The sequence below is a fragment of the Phyllostomus hastatus genome, unplaced genomic scaffold, assembly GCF_019186645.2.
Source record: "Phyllostomus hastatus isolate PE091 unplaced genomic scaffold, TTU_PhHast_1.1 phas_scaffold_182, whole genome shotgun sequence".
NCBI classification, from domain to species: Eukaryota; Metazoa; Chordata; class Mammalia; order Chiroptera; family Phyllostomidae; genus Phyllostomus; species Phyllostomus hastatus.
This window is the reverse complement of record NW_025334013.1, coordinates 11,556,091-11,572,677: the sequence shown is the minus strand read 5'-3', so window position 1 is coordinate 11,572,677 and position 16,587 is coordinate 11,556,091. Positions and strand designations below refer to the sequence as shown.

At 61.1% G+C, this 16,587-nt stretch overlaps 1 protein-coding gene across 3 annotated transcripts; it reads right to left on the bottom strand.

Annotated features, from left to right (window-relative positions):
• Positions 1–4,538: 4,538 nt before the first annotated feature.
• On the bottom strand, positions 4,539–16,103 carry LOC123832245 (neuroblastoma suppressor of tumorigenicity 1). Of its 3 annotated transcripts, none has more exons than XM_045859864.1 (4): positions 15,868–16,103; positions 7,490–7,684; positions 7,270–7,381; positions 4,539–6,076 (listed from the first exon to the last, which is right to left on the bottom strand). In XM_045859864.1, the coding sequence occupies exons 2-4, from the start codon at positions 7,657–7,659 to the stop codon at positions 5,801–5,803; spliced, it is 558 nt and encodes a 185-aa protein (XP_045715820.1). In that variant the 5' UTR covers positions 7,660–7,684; positions 15,868–16,103; the 3' UTR covers positions 4,539–5,800. The 3 variants fall into 3 exon arrangements, with proteins under 3 accessions (XP_045715820.1, XP_045715821.1, XP_045715819.1); XM_045859865.1 differs by lacking the exon at positions 15,868–16,103 and adding an exon at positions 15,453–15,603; XM_045859863.1 differs by lacking the exon at positions 15,868–16,103 and adding an exon at positions 13,454–14,007.
• Between the last annotated feature and the right edge of the window lie 484 nt (positions 16,104–16,587).

The window sequence follows — 16,587 nt, the reverse complement described above, 5'->3', positions numbered from 1 at the left end:
GTCGGGGCCTTAGGCCCCCGAAGGGAGGAGGGCCGTCTACAGCTGCGCGAGAAGAGCAGGTGTCCAACAATGCGATGCTCGCCCTGCGGCATGGATATAGCAAGAAAAGGCTATTTCCGGTGATAACTCCTACTACGGGCAAGGCCCCACCGTCACATTCTTTGAGGGAGAAGTCCAAGTTTCTCCCGAGCCCACAGGGTCTCGCCTGCCTTCAGCTCCAGAATCTGCACCCCACAGAGGCACCCCTCGTGGAGACTCGCTCTGAGCCCCGGCCGCGCCCACGGCCGAGGTCCTGCTCTGTTCCGAAGGCTTCATTTTGTTATTCTGACCTCCCCAATAATGCTGGGCAATAGACGTGAAAGTGGAGCTCAGAGAGGCCACGGGCCTCACCCAAGGGCTCCAGCAGCCAGTGGTCCAGTGGAACCGAAACCCGGGTCTCCCAAGACCCAAGGCAGAGAAACCTTAAGCCCCTACAGCACCCTTCGCCCACCCCTGAGCCACCGTTTGGCGTTCAGAGCCCCTGTCTTGCCCACACGTGGGTCCAGGCAGGAGGAGGAGGAGGCCTGTTGTCCTTTCCAACACCACCTGCCCCCTCTGACAGTTTCCGCCCTGCCCCCAGGAACAGGGTGCAGAATACCAAGCACTGGGTGAATATTGTGAAGACCAGACTTGGGGCCCATTTCTGCCACGTACCGCTCTGTGCACTTGGGGCCAGAGGCTCCATCTCCTTGGGTCACTATTTTCTGATCTGCGATTGTTAGCAGAGCAACGCAGCGCCCCCTGCCCCCAGGGTTATTGGGGGGATGAAATGACCCAAGTAGAATCTGTACACCTAACGGCACTGCATCAGAGCTAGCTAGCGGCTGGCCTCAACGTTCCCATCTGAACAACAGGAGTGCATGCAGCTCTGCAGGGAGCCCCACAGCCCTGGCTGAGCAACAGCCCACCTGAGCGGCGCTATGTGCAGCTGACTGTGAGGCCCGAGGTCCTGGGTTGAGAATCCTGCCTCTGCTACTTGCTCTGTGAACTTGGCAAAGCCTCTTCAGTTCCCTGCTCCCGGTCTCTGAAACTGATGCGGGCAGAATGAGTACTCAACCATTCCACACACAGGGAGCTGCCTGATAAATTTCAGCTTTGAAAAATTAGTGGTGAAAAGCCCTGGCTGCTATAGCTCAGTGGATTGAGTGCGGGCTGTGAACCAAAGTGTTGCAGGTTTGATTCCCAGTCAGGGTACATGCCTGGGTTGCAGGCCATGACCCCCAGCAACTGCACATTGATGTTTCTCTCTCTCTCTCTCTTTCTCCCTCCCTTCCCTCTCTAAAAATAAATAAATAAGATCTTTTTTAAAAAAGTAGTGGTGAAGAGTGGAATAGAATATCAGTCTCTCTGCTTTAACTTTAGCTGTAATGTTTGATAGCCTTTATTTAAAAAAAAAAAAGACCTAAAGAAAACATGACAAAAATGTTAATATTTTTTCATTCTTGGTGATGGATTCACAGATGTTTGTTATATTATGATCTGTACTTTGCTATAATTTTTTAAAAAGTCTATTTTTCAAGCTTGGGCCTGGGTGGTGGTGCCACCTTGTGGCCATGCTGTTATTATGATACATTTAAGAACTTTTCCGAAGTTCTGTCCTTGCTCCTAATTTCTCATTTCCGGCATTGATTACTGTCCTAGACTTCCTTAACGTCTCAGGGTAGAATGGAGCCTTCAAGGATGCTTAGCCTTTGCTTGGTTACTTCTGGCCACGGGGTGCTCTCTCCCTAGAGGAGAAGGCCAGTGCCACAATGGGACAGCTGAGTCTTAGGAAGTCCTCTGCCCCAGGCCCGTGTTTGTCAGTACGGAGAGGACCCAAGGGAGCTCCTCCTGGCAGAGATGGAGAAACTGAGGTCCAGGGAGGGTGCGAGGTCTGCTCAAAACTGCTCTCACGGAAGACATCGGCCAACTGGGCAAACTTTATGAAGGTCGCAGTTTGTGGGTTTTGTTGGCTGCTGCGCCCTCGGCACATGTTAGGCTGTCTGTAAATACATGTTCAATAAGCGAACGGACAAAGCTATCAGCCTGACCACTAGCAGGCACGGGCCAATCATCCATTCCCAGCGTCTTCAATAATGTGGGGCATCAACTACGGGCCAGACACTGTTTCAGGCTCGATAGGTACATTGATCAATGTAAAAAGCGCATGACAACCCCTCCAGTGAAGAGATTGTGAGCATCACTACTCTGCGTTTTACTGATGAGAAAAGGGAGCCTCAGAGATCTCAAGGGACTCGCTCCACATCACACAGCTAAGAAGTGGCCCTGGATTTGAACCCAGGAACACTGGGTTTCCCCTGAGGCTTGGAGCAGGAGGAAAAAAAAAAAGAACCAGTTTGGGGTCGTTGGCTTCACACAGGCTAACAAGGCGGGGAAGCGGGACCAATTTCCCACCCATCCTGGGAGGGGCCTGCGTTGCCCATGCTGTGTCGGTGTTAACCCCTTGTAAAGATTTTATTTTTAAGATTTGTATTTATTTATTTTTAGAGAGGGGGCAGGGAGGGAGAAAGAGAGGGAAAGAGACATCAATGTGCGAGACAAACATCGATCGGTTGCCTCTTGGGCTCCCCCAACCGAGGACCTGGCCTGCAACCCAGCGGTGAGCCGGGACCAGGAATCAACCCGTGTGTGACCTTTGAGTCCCCCCAATCCAGTGATCCACACCAGTCAGGGCCCTTGTGAAGATTTTTAATCCCTTGAGGGCGAGGGTGGGGAGGAAGGATGGCGGGGGGAGGGGGGGAGACGCAGTTTTGGGGGGATTGTCTAGTCCGTTTGAGGAAGGTGGAGAGAAAAACCGGCAGTCACTACTTCACATCTTACTCCCATTGGGTAACTAGCACAACTAACGTGAGCCTCAAGTCCCTCACACCTGGCTCCTCCCACTTACTGCTCCCGAATCCAATCAGCGGCCTCTCTCTTGTGTGGCCCCGCCTCCCCAGACTCGCGCCCAACTCGGGCTTCTATCATCTTCTGCCTGGATTGTTGCAGTTTCCAGCTGGTCTCCAGCCTCCCCCTCCTCCCCACGAGCCTTCTTTTCGGTCTGAATGAAATTCAGCTCTGCGCAGACACTTCCAGGGCTCCTACTGCAGAGAGAGCGAAGTCTGCACTCTGACCGGCGTTTCAGGCCCGCCACCAGCCCCGCCAACCCACTTTCCCGCTTTCTTTCCAAGCAACCTCTTACTAGTTTCTTTATGTTTCTATGAATGTATACCCTGCCTTATTCCACACAGAGGATGGAGGCGGCTGCTGACCAAGGCACATCCTGCCGAGACAGTGCCGGTCTCAGACGCCCAGCACCAAAGCCACAGCCCCCGGAACCTTTCGTTTGGACCTGGTCTCTGTGTCCTCGGTAGCCCCGCAGGACTGCGCACTCTGGAGTGAGTTCTCACCTCCAGCCACATCGAAAGACTATTCATGTGGCCAGGGCTTGACCCTCGAGACTGAGGGGTCACCGAAGTCCGCATGCAGTTCCACAACAAGGCTTGCAGGACCACCGAGGGTGGCCATGCAAGTTGTGTCCCGCACGAGGGCAAGAAGCGCCATTCTAGAGTCGGGACGTTCTCAAACAACAGTGCACAGCAGCGGTGAAGGAAAGGCTCTGGACACTAAGGAAATCACGTGTAGTTCGCAGCCCTCATCACTAGAGGGCGCCCGATCGGAATCCTGGGGCCGCTACTTTCCAGCTTGGGCAAATCTCTCCCTGGGCATTAATTAAGGCCCTCATTTTTCTCATTGGCATGATGAGCATTTTCCCCGAATTAGAAATAATATAACTGTCTGGTATGTGGCGGGTACAGCCATGTGTGTGAGGAGGAAAGGTCCTAGCCCTCACCCTGTCCCGCCCCAATGGAGAATCTGGGGGTAATGTTGCCACACTGGTGGGGTCGTTGCCAGGTGTCAGGAGCAGCCCAGATCACAACAAAGAACTGGTAACGGCTAAGGTTATACCGAGAGCCGAGTGGCGAGTCCGGGCTGACTGGCCTTGAGCCCTGTTTCCAGGTGGCCCTGGCACACCGACCTCTCTGCACTTAAGAGTCCCCATCTGCAAAAATGGGGGCCATCCCTGTGTTACAGGGTGGTGGTGAGGATTAGGCAAGCTATTTGCTCAAGTCTTGAGAGCAGCAGCCCACCTGTATGCAGTCTGCCATCAACTGCCAGTTTTGTCTCTTCCCCGCTCTCCCGGGCCAGGCCAGGCTGGGGGCCGGGGAAGGACAGAGGCGGGGCCGCTGTGAGGGTGGAGATGGCATGAGGCCAGCCCCAAACCAGAAAAGCCCCGCTGGGGAAGCCCACCAGATACAGGCAAGGCCAGGAACGGGCACCCAAGGAGAGGCGGGAGCTGGGAGACAGGGCCCAGGGCTGCTCAGGGCAGGAGAGTGAAAAGGTCACCAGGGCACAGGAGGGTCCATCCACTCAGGGTGCCCTGCACAGCCTGGCCCCTCCCCCTAGACCCCCGCAGGAACCCTGGCTCAGTGGAGCCAACCAGTGAGGAAGGAAACACAGGCGCTGAACGAATTTATTCGTGAGAAAACTCAGGGTCTGTCAGGGAGACCATCTACTGGTTACAAGCTCCAGAAGCTCTCGTCGGAACAGCTGTGACAGGCGGGGCAGCTCCCGGCAGGAGGCTGGTGGGGCTGGAAGCTGCCTGGGGCAGGAAAGCAGACATAGGCGGTGCTTCCCGCCCTGGTCTGGATCCCTCACCCCCTCCAGGGTTAAAGTGCAGTGGGAGGGGGGAGGCCGGTGGGATCGGGCAGCTGGACAGCCACGGTGAACACAGTGAACACGGTGAACGCATGGAAGCCCTCGCTCCTCCTCCTTGTTTCTTGAGGCTTAGCCGGTATCCATCCCACCCAGGCCCCTCCTCGGAATCTGAGCCACGGTGACCCCTCCACAAACCAGATATTTAGAAAGAGTTCCCCCAACAGGGTGCGGCTGGCTCCATTGGCTTTCTGAGGGGCCTGGAACTTGGGGGCAGTGGGGGGCACTGAGATCTGAGACAGGAGGGAGGGATGCTCTTTGTGGCAATGAGGGTTGGGGGGAGGGGTCATTGCCATGCCCTAGCCCAGGAAGGGCCCTCCCTCTCCTCCCTCCCCTGGGAAGCTGAGAAAGCCAGAGGCCCCAAGAGCCTAGCCCCTGGCTCCAGGGCCGCGAGTCAGCAGGGTCCTGCCCAGGCCTGACTCCCAACCAGGGAGGGGGCGGCCACCACGGGACCATGCAGAGGAGCTGCCCTAGCATGGGACTGGGGTGAGCGGCCTCTGGAGAAGCCTGTGGGGCACAGGCTGGAGTTCCCTGCTTTAGCCAGTGGCCTTCCTAGCCCGGACCCATGGCCTCCTTCAGGGCCGCTGCTGGCGAGGTACCCACCCTCTGCTCAGTGCCCAGCTCCACCCCTGTACCCCAGGGGCCCTGCCCCACCAGAGGCCGCGTGGGCCTTAGCCTGGCTCCCGCCATCTTGGATGGCCTCACCCGCACCTCAGCAGCTTAGCCAACTTCCTCCCCTTCCCCAGGGCACATCTGCAGGAGGCAGAAAGGAAGGGAATCCCCTTCTCCGAAAAAGAACCCTGCAGACCTCTGCTTCCTCCCCCCACCACTCTTGAATATATTAAATTGTGCAGCTTGGCTCCAACCCCTCCCTGCAGATCTCCATGGCAACTGGGAAGCATTCCAAGTCCAAGTCCATCCAGTGCCAAAGGGGGGCTTCGGCCTCTCCCCACACACATCCCCCAGCATTCCACGGGGGATGAGAGGGGAGGAAGAGTCAGGGGCCTCAGTCCTCAGCCCCCTCTTCCTCAGCGTGGGGGGGCCCCGGGGGTTCCTCAGGCTCAGGGGTCTGCCCGCCAGGGTGGGGGTGAGGGTGAAGGTGGGGGTGAGGGTGGGGATGGGTGCCCAGCTGGGCGCCCGGGCCGTCCTCGCCCTGCACGTAGACGCTCAGCCCCTCGTGACTCGGCTCCTTGCCGCACGCCTGGCAGCTGCAGTGCACGATCTTCTCCACCAGCTTGTCCACCCGGGGCACCTCCTCGTGGCCGGGGCACTCCAGCGTCACCTGGGAAGGGCAGCGGGGGTGAGTCCAAAGGCCTGTGGCCGGGAGGGGAGTCCCAAGGGTAGCACATCCTCACGGGACCGAGAATCCCAGAGACCCTGGAGTCCTGAGCCCACCCTTGAGACCCACCCCATCAGCTCTGGGGGCCCGTCCAGGGGGAGAGGGGGGGTTCCTGCAGGTGCCCCCTGACGTGCATGCTCACATTGAGGCCTGCCACTCTCCCATCTACCCCCTCGCCGCGTCCAGAGGGCGCCCTGAGGGGGCAACCCCAGTGTGAACGGGCCCCTGCCTAAAATTCCCTTTGGGGGAGAGGTGGGGAGAAAATGCAGACAACTGTAATTGAACAACAATAATGTAATTTTTTAAAAATTCCCCCTCAGGGCTCCCCGCCAGCACTTGGAAGATAACCCGGCTCCAGGCCCTTCAGGCTGCGCCCCGAGAACCTCTCCACCCCGGGCTTTGTGCTGCTCCTGCCACCGAGGCGGAATGATCTGCATGAGGCTTTGCACATGCTGTTCCCTCTGCCGGGAAGCTCCTCGCCCCGCCCATCCCCTCCCACCTGCCTGAAACGTTGCAGTTACCTCCGGGTCTGAGCTCAGACATCACTTCCTCAAAAAGCTCCCCGACCCCAGAACCCTCAGCCCAGCTGAGGTTTGCCCTATACGAACACCCCTAGCATCTTGCTCTGCCCCTAGTTACGGTCCTTTCCCCTTCCTTCCCTCCTTCCCCTCCTTTCCCTCGCTCCTTCCACGCCAGCTCCTGGGACACAAGGCACGGTCCCTCCGGGAGCTCCGGGTCTAGTGTGGGAAACAGACTTGTCAAGATCCCCCAAATGCAGACAGAGAACTGGGGGTGTGACGGATGCTTGAAGCAGAGGCACACGGTGCTCAGGGGCCAGGAAAGGGGCCCTCAGTAAATGATGCGTGGGCCACAGGCAGAGGGTTGAATAGAAGTTCACTAGGTGAGGAGGAGGAGAAAGGTGTTCCAACCAGGGCCAAGAGCACGTGCAAAGGCCCTGTGGTGATGGTAACCAGCAGAGCAGGCGTGAGAGGCTGAAAGGAGGTGAGCTGGTGTCAGGTGTCAAGCTAGCGAAGAAGGTGAGAGAAGCCAGGTGAAGCTAGAAAGACGGGTGAGCCAGACCACACCGGGCTCCGGGGGGCGTGGCAGGCGGGGCTGGGGCGGGCAGCGGTACTCACAATCTCCCACATGGACTGGGCCGGCATGCAGGAGTCGCAGTGCACCAGGGACTCTGTAGACTGCGGGAAGGTGTTGGGAACGCTGTAGCTGAAGCACTGGCCTAGGCACGCTCTGTGGGGGGAGAGGTCACCGTGCCCTTGTCACTGTGGCAGAGGCAAGGATGGGCAGCCCTTGCCTCTTCCTCCCTCCCCTCCCTCCGCCCATCCCCCTGGACCCCACCTGTTCTGGATGGACTTGGCCTCACAGCCGCTGTGGCCCACGATCTGGGTGATGTTCTTGGCCTCGCACCAGGCACTCTTGTCCGGAAACAGCGCCAGCTTGTTGATGGGCGGTGGAGCGGCCAGCAGCATGGTGGGGAGGACGGCCCCCACCAGAACCCGGAGCATCATGCCCGTGACCTGGAGAGCCCTGGAACTGAGCACAGAGTGTGGGTGAGGCCAGCCGAGCTCAGGGGGCTGGGAGGTGGTGTTACAAGCCCGAGCTCTGGCACCTGACCCCCGGGATTCAAATCCTAACCAAGCACAACCTTGGAAAGTTATTTCTCCCTTATGAACCTCAACACTGAGGCTGCTGCCCTGGCTGGTGTGGCTCAGCTGGCTGGGCATGGTTCTGCAAAGCAGAGGGTCGCTGGTTCAGTTCCTGGTCGGGGCAGGTGTCTGGGTTGTGGGCCAGGCCCCCAGTCCGGACACGTGCAAGAGACAGCCAATTGGTGTTTCTCTCTCACATCCGTGTTTCTCTCCCTTTCTCTAAAAATAAATAACATCTTTAAAAAAACTGAGGCTGCAAACAGTGTGTGCATCAGAGGGTGTCAAGAAGGTTAAATGAGGTATGGCATGAAAAGCCCGCAGGAGACCACACACACTCCATGTGTCAGTTATTTCGATAACGTACAAGGTAGCTTTGGACAAATTACTTCTACCGCTGTGCCTCAGTTTCTTCATCTGAACAATGGGGGTGGTAACACTGGGCGCGGCCAAGGACTGCTGCTAATACCCAACAGGACATTAAGTCCCAAGCACGTGTTGGGGCTTGGGCGATCATTAATTAGCTCCCTCCTCCCTCTGATGTCGTGGGTTCCCCCAGGCAAACGAAAAACTGCCCGCACGTGCCCTCGAGGGCTGGTCATCCAGCACGTCTCCGGGACCTGTGGCCACGGCTGTTGTCGGGAAAGCTCGCTTCCACCTTCCTATCACTGAATCCTCGGGCCGCTTTGGCTGGCTGGACCCCAGGTTAAAAAGAAAAGAAAAAAACAATCCCAGACTAGACCGTATTCTTTTTTCGGATGCCCCACCAAAGCCTGGAGCCCTGAGTGGACGCACACACCATCATCCGCAGCCCCATCCCAGCTGGGGGGCAAGCAGGAAACAATCCAGGCCCAGCCTGGACTGGTAAGTTACCGTATTTCGTCGTGTATAATGCACACCCACGTTCTTGACCCAAACTTGCAAGGAAAAAAATCCTTCATTTTTTTTTAGTTAAATTTTTATTTAGGTACCTTTTTTTGGATTATAAAGGAATTTTAGTATATGTATTATTTTGCACATGGCCATCATTATTGCCTTCTAGAGTTTCACTTTTAATGCATAAGCATAAGTAAAAGAATTAAAAACATTTATATAGACATGGAATCAGTACTACCCATGTATAATGCACATCTTTATTTTTCCCTCAAAAATTTGGGCAAAAGAACTGGACATTATACCCGGCAAAGTACGCATAGGAGTAAGACACTAGAACACCAGAATTTGCCAGCAGGTGGCGCTGCAGGGCAGTGTGTCCCAAGGATTCCCCCCCGAGGGGGCTCTCCCAAGGTTCCCCACCTCATTTTCTGTGGGTTTCCCCCACCCCTCCCCACCTCAAAAAATGTGGAGGAGGAAGGCTTTAGGGGACTTCAGGAAGGAGGGCAATGCCTGCAAGGAGGGCCCCTGGGAAAGGGCGCTGGACGGTCAGGAGTCCACGCATGCTGTGACCCTGGACACAGGCCACACCGCCCCCTCCTGTACGGTGGGTGAGTGAGGTACCGGAGACCACTGGTCTCTGAGATCCTCAGAAGCCCCTGGGGACTTGTGGCGTGGACGTCGGAGGGTGGGTGGGAGTCTGCGATTCTAGCAAGTGTCGGGGATGGTTTGGTTCGGGTATGCAGCCAGGCCTGGGAACCAGCGCGGCTCCACCCGTCTGGGATTCTGGGTCTCCCCAGAGGGGCCTGGGTGCGGCTGAAACAGAAGCAGGAGGCAGGTACAGTGCCACCGGCCCCACGGAGGCCCAGCGCTAGGGACGGGCTGGCTCGGAGCGGGACAGCCCGGGCAGGACAAGCTGAGCCGGCTTTCTGACACGAGAGGCAGGTACTCCAGACAGTGTCAGGGAAGGAGGGGGACACGTTGAGGGTGTCCTGTCTGCTCCTGCAGGGGGGACCCAAGTGTGCTGGCTCAGCCCGGCTTGCAGCGAGGGGCCGGCCTGCTGGGCTGTGACCACCCCTGGCTCTCCCCACCCAGCAAGTCCCCTCAGTGGTGCAGGCGGGGGTGGGGTGAACAGCGAGCGCAGCAGGAGGTGAGTCCCGACAGTCTGCCCCCGTCCCAGAGGGGACCGTGCCATGGCCCGGGCCCCTACCCACACACTTCCGGTCTCGCTCACAAGACAGACAGCAAGCCTGTTTTTAGTGCAACCACATCCTAACAAAACAGAATGGACTTGTTCCTCACCGGCCACCTAGCTAATTTTTCAACAGGCTTGGCACCCAGGAAGGTTCCTCACTCCCAATGGGGCCCGTTCGTCCCCAGGGAATCGGCCTGGGCCGGGCAGGGTCTGACCATGGCTGGCCAGAAAAGGCCAGAGGCCCATTAAGGCCAGAGCCCCCTGGGTCTCCCCAGGCTGGACTGGCCCCCTAGAGACCTCAGAGAAATCCGGGACTTCTGTACCTGACTCCATCACGACGCATCAGGGAGGTCGAGGCAGGGGTGGCCAGGGAGGCAGCCGGGACGGGGGACCTCAGGTTTCCTTAGGACTGGGAATAGAGACTGGGGTTTTAATGACACCCCGGCCTGACAGGATGAGGAGAGGTCAGAACTGAGGCCGTGGACAAGGGTCCGGCTCCAGGCGAGTGGAGACTGGGACTGAAGTTACCAACCAGGCTTGCTGGGAGACAACAGGGAGTCTAGGGGGGCCGCCGGCCCAGGCCACGGGGACTGGTCACTAGGGTCACCGTGCGGCAGAAGCTGATGAGGAATGAGACACACTCGGGCAGCAGACCGCCCCCTGCTCTTCCTCCGCTTCTAGTACACGGCTGAGCGCGAACCCTGGGGCCAGCTGCATCCGCGGGGAGGGCACACTAGCCCCGCCCAGAGGAGGGGCCTGGGGCCGCCCTCCGCATGTCTGGGCCAGGAGCCCTGGGCTCCCGCATGCACGGCCCCTGGGGCACGGCCCCTGGGGTGTCCTGCGTTCGAGTCCCAGCCTTCCCACCTAGGAGCTGTGTGACTTCCAGCAGTAAAGTTCGCCTCCCTGCACCAACCCACCTCGACCCTAGACCGGGGGCCAGAGCAGTTTCCTCTGAGAGCAGCTGGGAAGATGCAGGGAAAGCACCCAGGACCCACAGGCACCCAGCTTGGGCCAGCTCCCCTCCCCAGCGGGGTCTTGGGAAATCTGGGCGGACATCGGAGCCAAAGCTGGGGGTGCTGGAGCGGGAGGCAGGGAGGAGGCCGGGCCACTCTCTCCCTCGGACACGTCTGTCATCAGGACACACCCTCCTCTGGCCCTCACACCCAGCCACCGACAATCCCTGCCTCGCCCCACCCCCACCTTACCCCCACCCCGCCGCTTCACACAGACGGACGGGGTGGGCTCTGTGCTGACAGGTTTACCTTTTTGTTGGTTTATCCTTCTGCAGCAGTCGGACCTTCCTCCTTGACACTTGAGAGCCTCGCCCCCACCCCATTCCCACCCCGTCCTCCCCACCCTGAATGTCACCTGGCCGGTCACAGACTCGCAGAACACCAGGGTGGGAAGGGGGGTTCCCCGCCTTGTCCTGAGGCTCCCCCAGCCAGTCAGCCAAGCGGCGCCCTTCCCCCAGAGTCACCCGGTTCCCTGCAGTCCACACGCACTTCCTGGGCACCTCCTAGGATGGCGGAGAGGAAGGCAAGGGTGTGGGCAGGGGCCCCAGACCCCGTGCCCACTCAGGAGCTCGGAGCCTGGATGGGGAGGCGGAGCGGGTGGGTTAAGGGGAGGCTGTTTAGAGGAGGGGCCGGCAGAGAGGGCTGTGGGGGGCAGGGAGGAGGGGGTCTTAACCCTAGAATTATCGCAGGATCACAATGAGTTGCCCACAGTGGGCCCAGGAAGCACGTTCCGGGCTGAGGGCACTGCGTGAACCAAGGCCCAGGGAGTGTGTGGGGGGGGGCATTTACCCACAGCAGCCCAGGGCAGCTGACTGTGGACTGGGCACTGCTCCAGGCGCTTTTGCATAAACCCATTTATTCAGTCCCTGCCACAGCCCTGCGCCGGGGAGCCTCTGGTCCCCCCACTGCAGAGGTGAAGAAACCGAGGCACAGAGAGGCTGAGAGGCTGGCTCGGGGTTTACCGAGAAGCAAAGAGCAGAGAGAGATCTACGATTTACAAGGAACCTCTGTGCCCCCGTCGGGAGGACCAAGTAAAGGGCCACGTGTACGGTGCTCAGCGCCGCATCCATAGTTACAACCAGTAAACAGTAAACAGAACGGAGCTTTGAACCTGGACACCACCAGCCACCTTTGCAGATGAAAAGGGTCACCGAAGGGGAAGCAGGAAGTGGAGAAGGCGGCCGGGAACTTGGAGTGGGCACCAGGCCTGGGGCTCCCTGCCCTTGGCCCTGGCGCTGGCCCTGCCCCAGCCTGGCCTGGCTGCTGTGTCTCTCTCCCCCGTTCAGCCTGTTTCTCACTCTGGCGTTCAGCCGCCGCCCGGATGGGGAGCTCAGCAGCCCCTCAAAACAGGGTTCAAGCCCCGCTCCTGAGTCCCCTGCAGGCCTCAGTGAGGGTGCCTGCGGCCCAGGAAGTAGGCTTTCCTACCACCTCGCTGCCCTTCCCAGAGCCAAGCCCTTCGGACCCTCCGGGGCCTGGGGCGAACACCGGACCCGTTCTGAGGCTGCCAACAACACGGAAAGGGAGTTTCCCGGGGGGACACTACTGACCCATTCTAGCAGTGGGGAAACTGAGGCACAGACCAAGAAAGCGGCCACTGTCTCTTCCACGCGGGGAAAGGGGGAAGGGCCGGAGGAGGGGGCAGCAGGAAGAACGCAGGCCGTGGGTCCCGCAGGCCTTTGGGGTCCTCTCTGTTTCCACGCTGCCCACAACTCAGCCTCCTCCTCGAGAGGCTCGTCCAGACCTCAGAGGCTCCGCACCAGGTCTGACCCCTCAGGGGTGGGGCGCGGCCTAGGCGTATCTGCACGGGCCCCCACAGGATCCCGAGGCCCGGCCAGGCCAGGAGCCAGAGCCCAACTCCCCAGGGAAGCGGCCCCCATCACAGCACGGCCGCCAGGGGGCCACCCACCCCTCTGCCTGCATCCTGGAGCCTGGGGCGAAGCCTCCAACTCCCAGAGGGGCCCAGAGGGACCCAGATGCCCAGGGAGACCTGGGTCGGCCACCACCCATCGAGAGGCCCTCTGTGGACCGAAGAGTCCATTTGTCCAACAAGTGAACCACCACTCCCCCACCCCTCTTTTGGGTGACCCTGAACATCCAGGGTTCCTTAGTGCCAAGCACGCCAGGATTTTCTTGGTAGAAAGTGTCTACTCACCTCAAGCCACCCCTCCCCGCCACAACACACACACACACACACACACACACACACACACACACACGGCCGGGGCTGGGTCTTCTCCGTCGTCACCACAGGCTGTGACAGACCTGGTTCCCATCCCCACCCAGCCACCCCAACCTTCTCTGCCTCAGTCTCCTCCTCTGCAAAGTGGGCGGTGATAGCAGCCACCTCATAGGGCAGCTATGCAGGGAAACCCCTGGAGAGGGTGCCGGTCACGGGTGCGTCCTCAGTAAACGTCCCCATTAACGCTGGCTCAGAGTCACCCTGGGCTGCTGGTCCTCCGGACTCTGCCCCCACCCGTCCCTCTGCCTCCCACTCACCCCCCCCCACCCTCTCCTCCCCGCTCCCTCCCACCCGCCCGATCCTGGGTGGTCCCGACAATATCTATATCCAGGGCTGCACCTGCTGCGATGAAAATGGACGGAGGGGGAACCTCGAGGAGGAGCTCACGCAAATGACGGCACAGCCGGCTGGGAAAGGGTTTTATAAACTGTCCGGTCCCGCCCCGCTCACACTCGCTGGCCAGGGTGGGGGGGCAGCCCAGGGCAAGACCCCACTCTGACTCCTCGTTCTTGGGCCACTGACGGAAGGCACAGGGTCCAGGAGAAACCAGCCCCCTCTCCGGAATCCAGCTTCCAGAAAACGGGCTGGGCCTGGCCGCCAGGCTGCTGGGTGCAGAGGGTGTGGTTTGTGGCCCTGGGCTCAGGGATCAGCGAGGGTGGGGCGATCGCTTCAGATCTTGGCCCGAGTGCAGGGACTTCCTCGAATGGTGCAACGGGAAAGGTCACTCTGGGAGGGGGCCAGTCTGGGTCCGCGCGTGAGGCTTCCCGGGCCCACTGTGGGGCCGGGGGCAAAGGCAGGCCCAGGCTCATCGCTTGGCTCTGAGCGTGCCCGGAGGCAGGGTAGTCTAGTGGTCACAGCCCGGGCTGCAGGCCACCGGTTCCGGCTCCCGAAGACTCACATCTGTAAGACAGGGAGAGCAGCCTGGGAATGTCCACTTTAGCTGATTCCCTCCCAGGGAATCTGGCTCCTGGGGTACTGCCGGAGGCCACTGGGATTCCATGACCCCAGTCTCACCGCAGGGCGGCTTCCTTCCTCCCCGGCAGCGCTGGCAGAGCATGAACCAGCCATCCAGGAGGCGGACACGCAGGGCCAAGCCCAGGCCCCAAAGGCCTGCCCGCCTCTGCCTGGCAACTCCACCTTCCAGGCTGCAAACCCCCAGCCCAGGCCGCAGCCCTCCTGCCCGCAGACCCTCCGGCCGGAAGACCCAGAGCGGTCTCCAAAACAGATCTATGCTAATGAGCTGCTGCGGGGCCGGCGGCACATCTGCTCAGCAGAAGTCCCCCTGCAGCCCTCACCAGCGTCCCTGCTGGCTCCTGGGACCCCTGGGGCTGGGGGCGGGAGAAGGGGCCACACTCCCTCTGAGATTTCACTTTAAAAGAACGAGGAGATGGCCACCGTCAGGGCAGAGCAGCCACCCCTCCTGCACCCGGGGCCCAGGAGGGAGTTTGCAGGGGCGGGGAGAGGGGGGTGGGGGTCTCGGAGGAAATGCTCCAGCTTCACCTTTTCTTTGGCCCCAGCTGAAAGCAAGCCACACCCAAGCAGCCCGGCATCTGGAGTTGCGGGAGGCTGGTGATTTGACAGGAACAAAGGGCCAGGGGCCTGTTGACAAATTGCTTCCTCGCCCCCATCCCCTGCCAGCGCGCGCCCAGCCGTTGGCCCCAGGCCCTGACCTCTGTATTCCCCGGGGTTCCCTTAGTTACAGGCTGGTGTCCTCCAGCGGGCGGGGCCTCAGAAAGTCTGAAAGTGTACACCTCTCCCCCAGTGCCCGCCACCCCGCTGGCCACGCCAAGGCCGGCAGCGGCCCCTTTACCTCTGCTTGTAAAAGATCAGAATCGCCCCGCCCAGGGCGCAGGCGGGCAGGTGGCCTGCAGCAGCGCCCTGTTGTCCAGGCCGCCTCGCGGGGGTGGAACTCTTAAGAAAACTGAGCCCCCGGAAAGGCTGGCTCCCCCTGCCCAGACTCAGTTCCAGGGGGATGACCCCGGCCAGGCCCCGGGGGCAGGCGGAAGGCAGGGGGGAGGGCTGCGTTTCTTTTACGGGGTCTAGGAAACTGCTCGGACCCCTCCGACACGGGAGGATTGTCCGAGTTTGAGGGTGAGGGGTCAGGAGCACGCACAGGCACACTGCGAGAGAGAGACCCCCACGGAGGGGCAGAGCGGGGTGTCGGAGGAAACACGCAGGCAGAGACACAAACCCAGGGCAACTCAAAAGGGAGGAAGGGAAAGAAAAGGGACAGAACCGGAGGGGGCAGCAGATGGGCGGGGTGCGGGGTGGGGGGAGAGGGAGAGATATTGAGAGAGATTAAGAGAGGGAGAGACACAAAAAGGAGGCAGAAACATACCGGAGCCGAGAGGCCTGGGTACAGCTGGAAGGACGCGCGAGCCCCGTTGCCGAGCTCCGGGCGCTGTCCCGGCGCCCGCGCGGCCCGACCCGCCCTCGACCGACCGGGCTTTCGCTCCGCCACGCATCTCCCTCCCACTCTCTCCCGGCTGTGGCGACTCCCACCGAGAAGTGAAAATGCCGAGAGAGTCCGAGGCCGGGCTCAGGGAGCAGGGGTGTCCCCTGGCCACCCCATGCCGCACCCACGTCCCGAGCCCCGGCGTCCGGAGGGGCTCGGCAGCAAGCGCCTCAGCCCCGTGTCCTGGGCCGCCGGACAGGCCCGGGTGAAGCTCGCCGCCGCCGGGGGCGCGGCGCTGCCCCTGCGGCCGAAGCCTCCTGAAGCCGAGCGCCCGCGTGCCGGCCCGGACAGGACTTACCGCGCGCGCGCGCGGTGGCGGCAGCGAGGAGCGCGGCGCTCCCTCCGGGTCCGGCGGAGCTGTCTGCGGGCGGCGGGGGTGGCAGGCCCGGTGGCCCCGGGAGGCTCGGGGAGACGGCCGGCAGGGCTGGCGGCGGCCCCGCGAGGCTCGGCTGGGCTGCGCGGCGCACCGTCTGCGGCCCCGGGCGGGCGCGCGGTGCGGGGGAGCGGCGAGCGAGCGGCTCCGACGTCAGGGGTGTCTCCGCTCCAAATAGGGAGCGAGGGCGGGGGCAGCGGAGGGAGGGACGCGAACAAGAAAGAGCGGGCGGGCGGGCTCGCTCGGCCGCTCCCTCCGGGGCGCAGGAGGGGGCGCCTTGGCGGCCGGGGCCCCGGCCCCCTCTCCCGCCCGCTCAGGAGCCACAGGCGGGCCTTCGGCGCGCAGGGACAGGGTGCGCGGCCGAGCTGCGGTGCCCTCCTGGCCTGTGTCCCAGGGCCAGGGCAGAGAGCCCAGCGCCCCTGCCTGTTCCGAAGCGCCCTCCGCCGTGTTTCTCAGCTCTCGGACTTCTTGCCACCTAACTTTTCCCGAGACGGGGCGTCAGGCCGTGCCAGGCCTCGGGGTGACAAAGACGGAGGTGTTCCTTTATGTGGGAATACCAGTCCTGCTCCGAGGGCGTGGCGCTCCAGCCCGCGGAGTCCCCACATCAGGAAACTGTCCTCGCTCCGCAGCCCTGCGGGGCAGCGC

Excerpts from the sequence above, each read along its gene's own strand:
- LOC123832245 (XM_045859864.1), bottom strand. The coding sequence starts at position 7,659 with ATGATGCTCCGGGTTCTGGTGGGGGCCGTCCTCCCCACCATGCTGCTG. Across the intron at positions 7,382-7,489 it reads GCCAAGTCCATCCAGAACAG|AGCGTGCCTAGGCCAGTGCT; the intron begins GTGGGGTCCAGG and ends CTCCCCCCACAG. Across the intron at positions 6,077-7,269 it reads CCCAGTCCATGTGGGAGATT|GTGACGCTGGAGTGCCCCGG; the intron begins GTGAGTACCGCT and ends TGCCCTTCCCAG.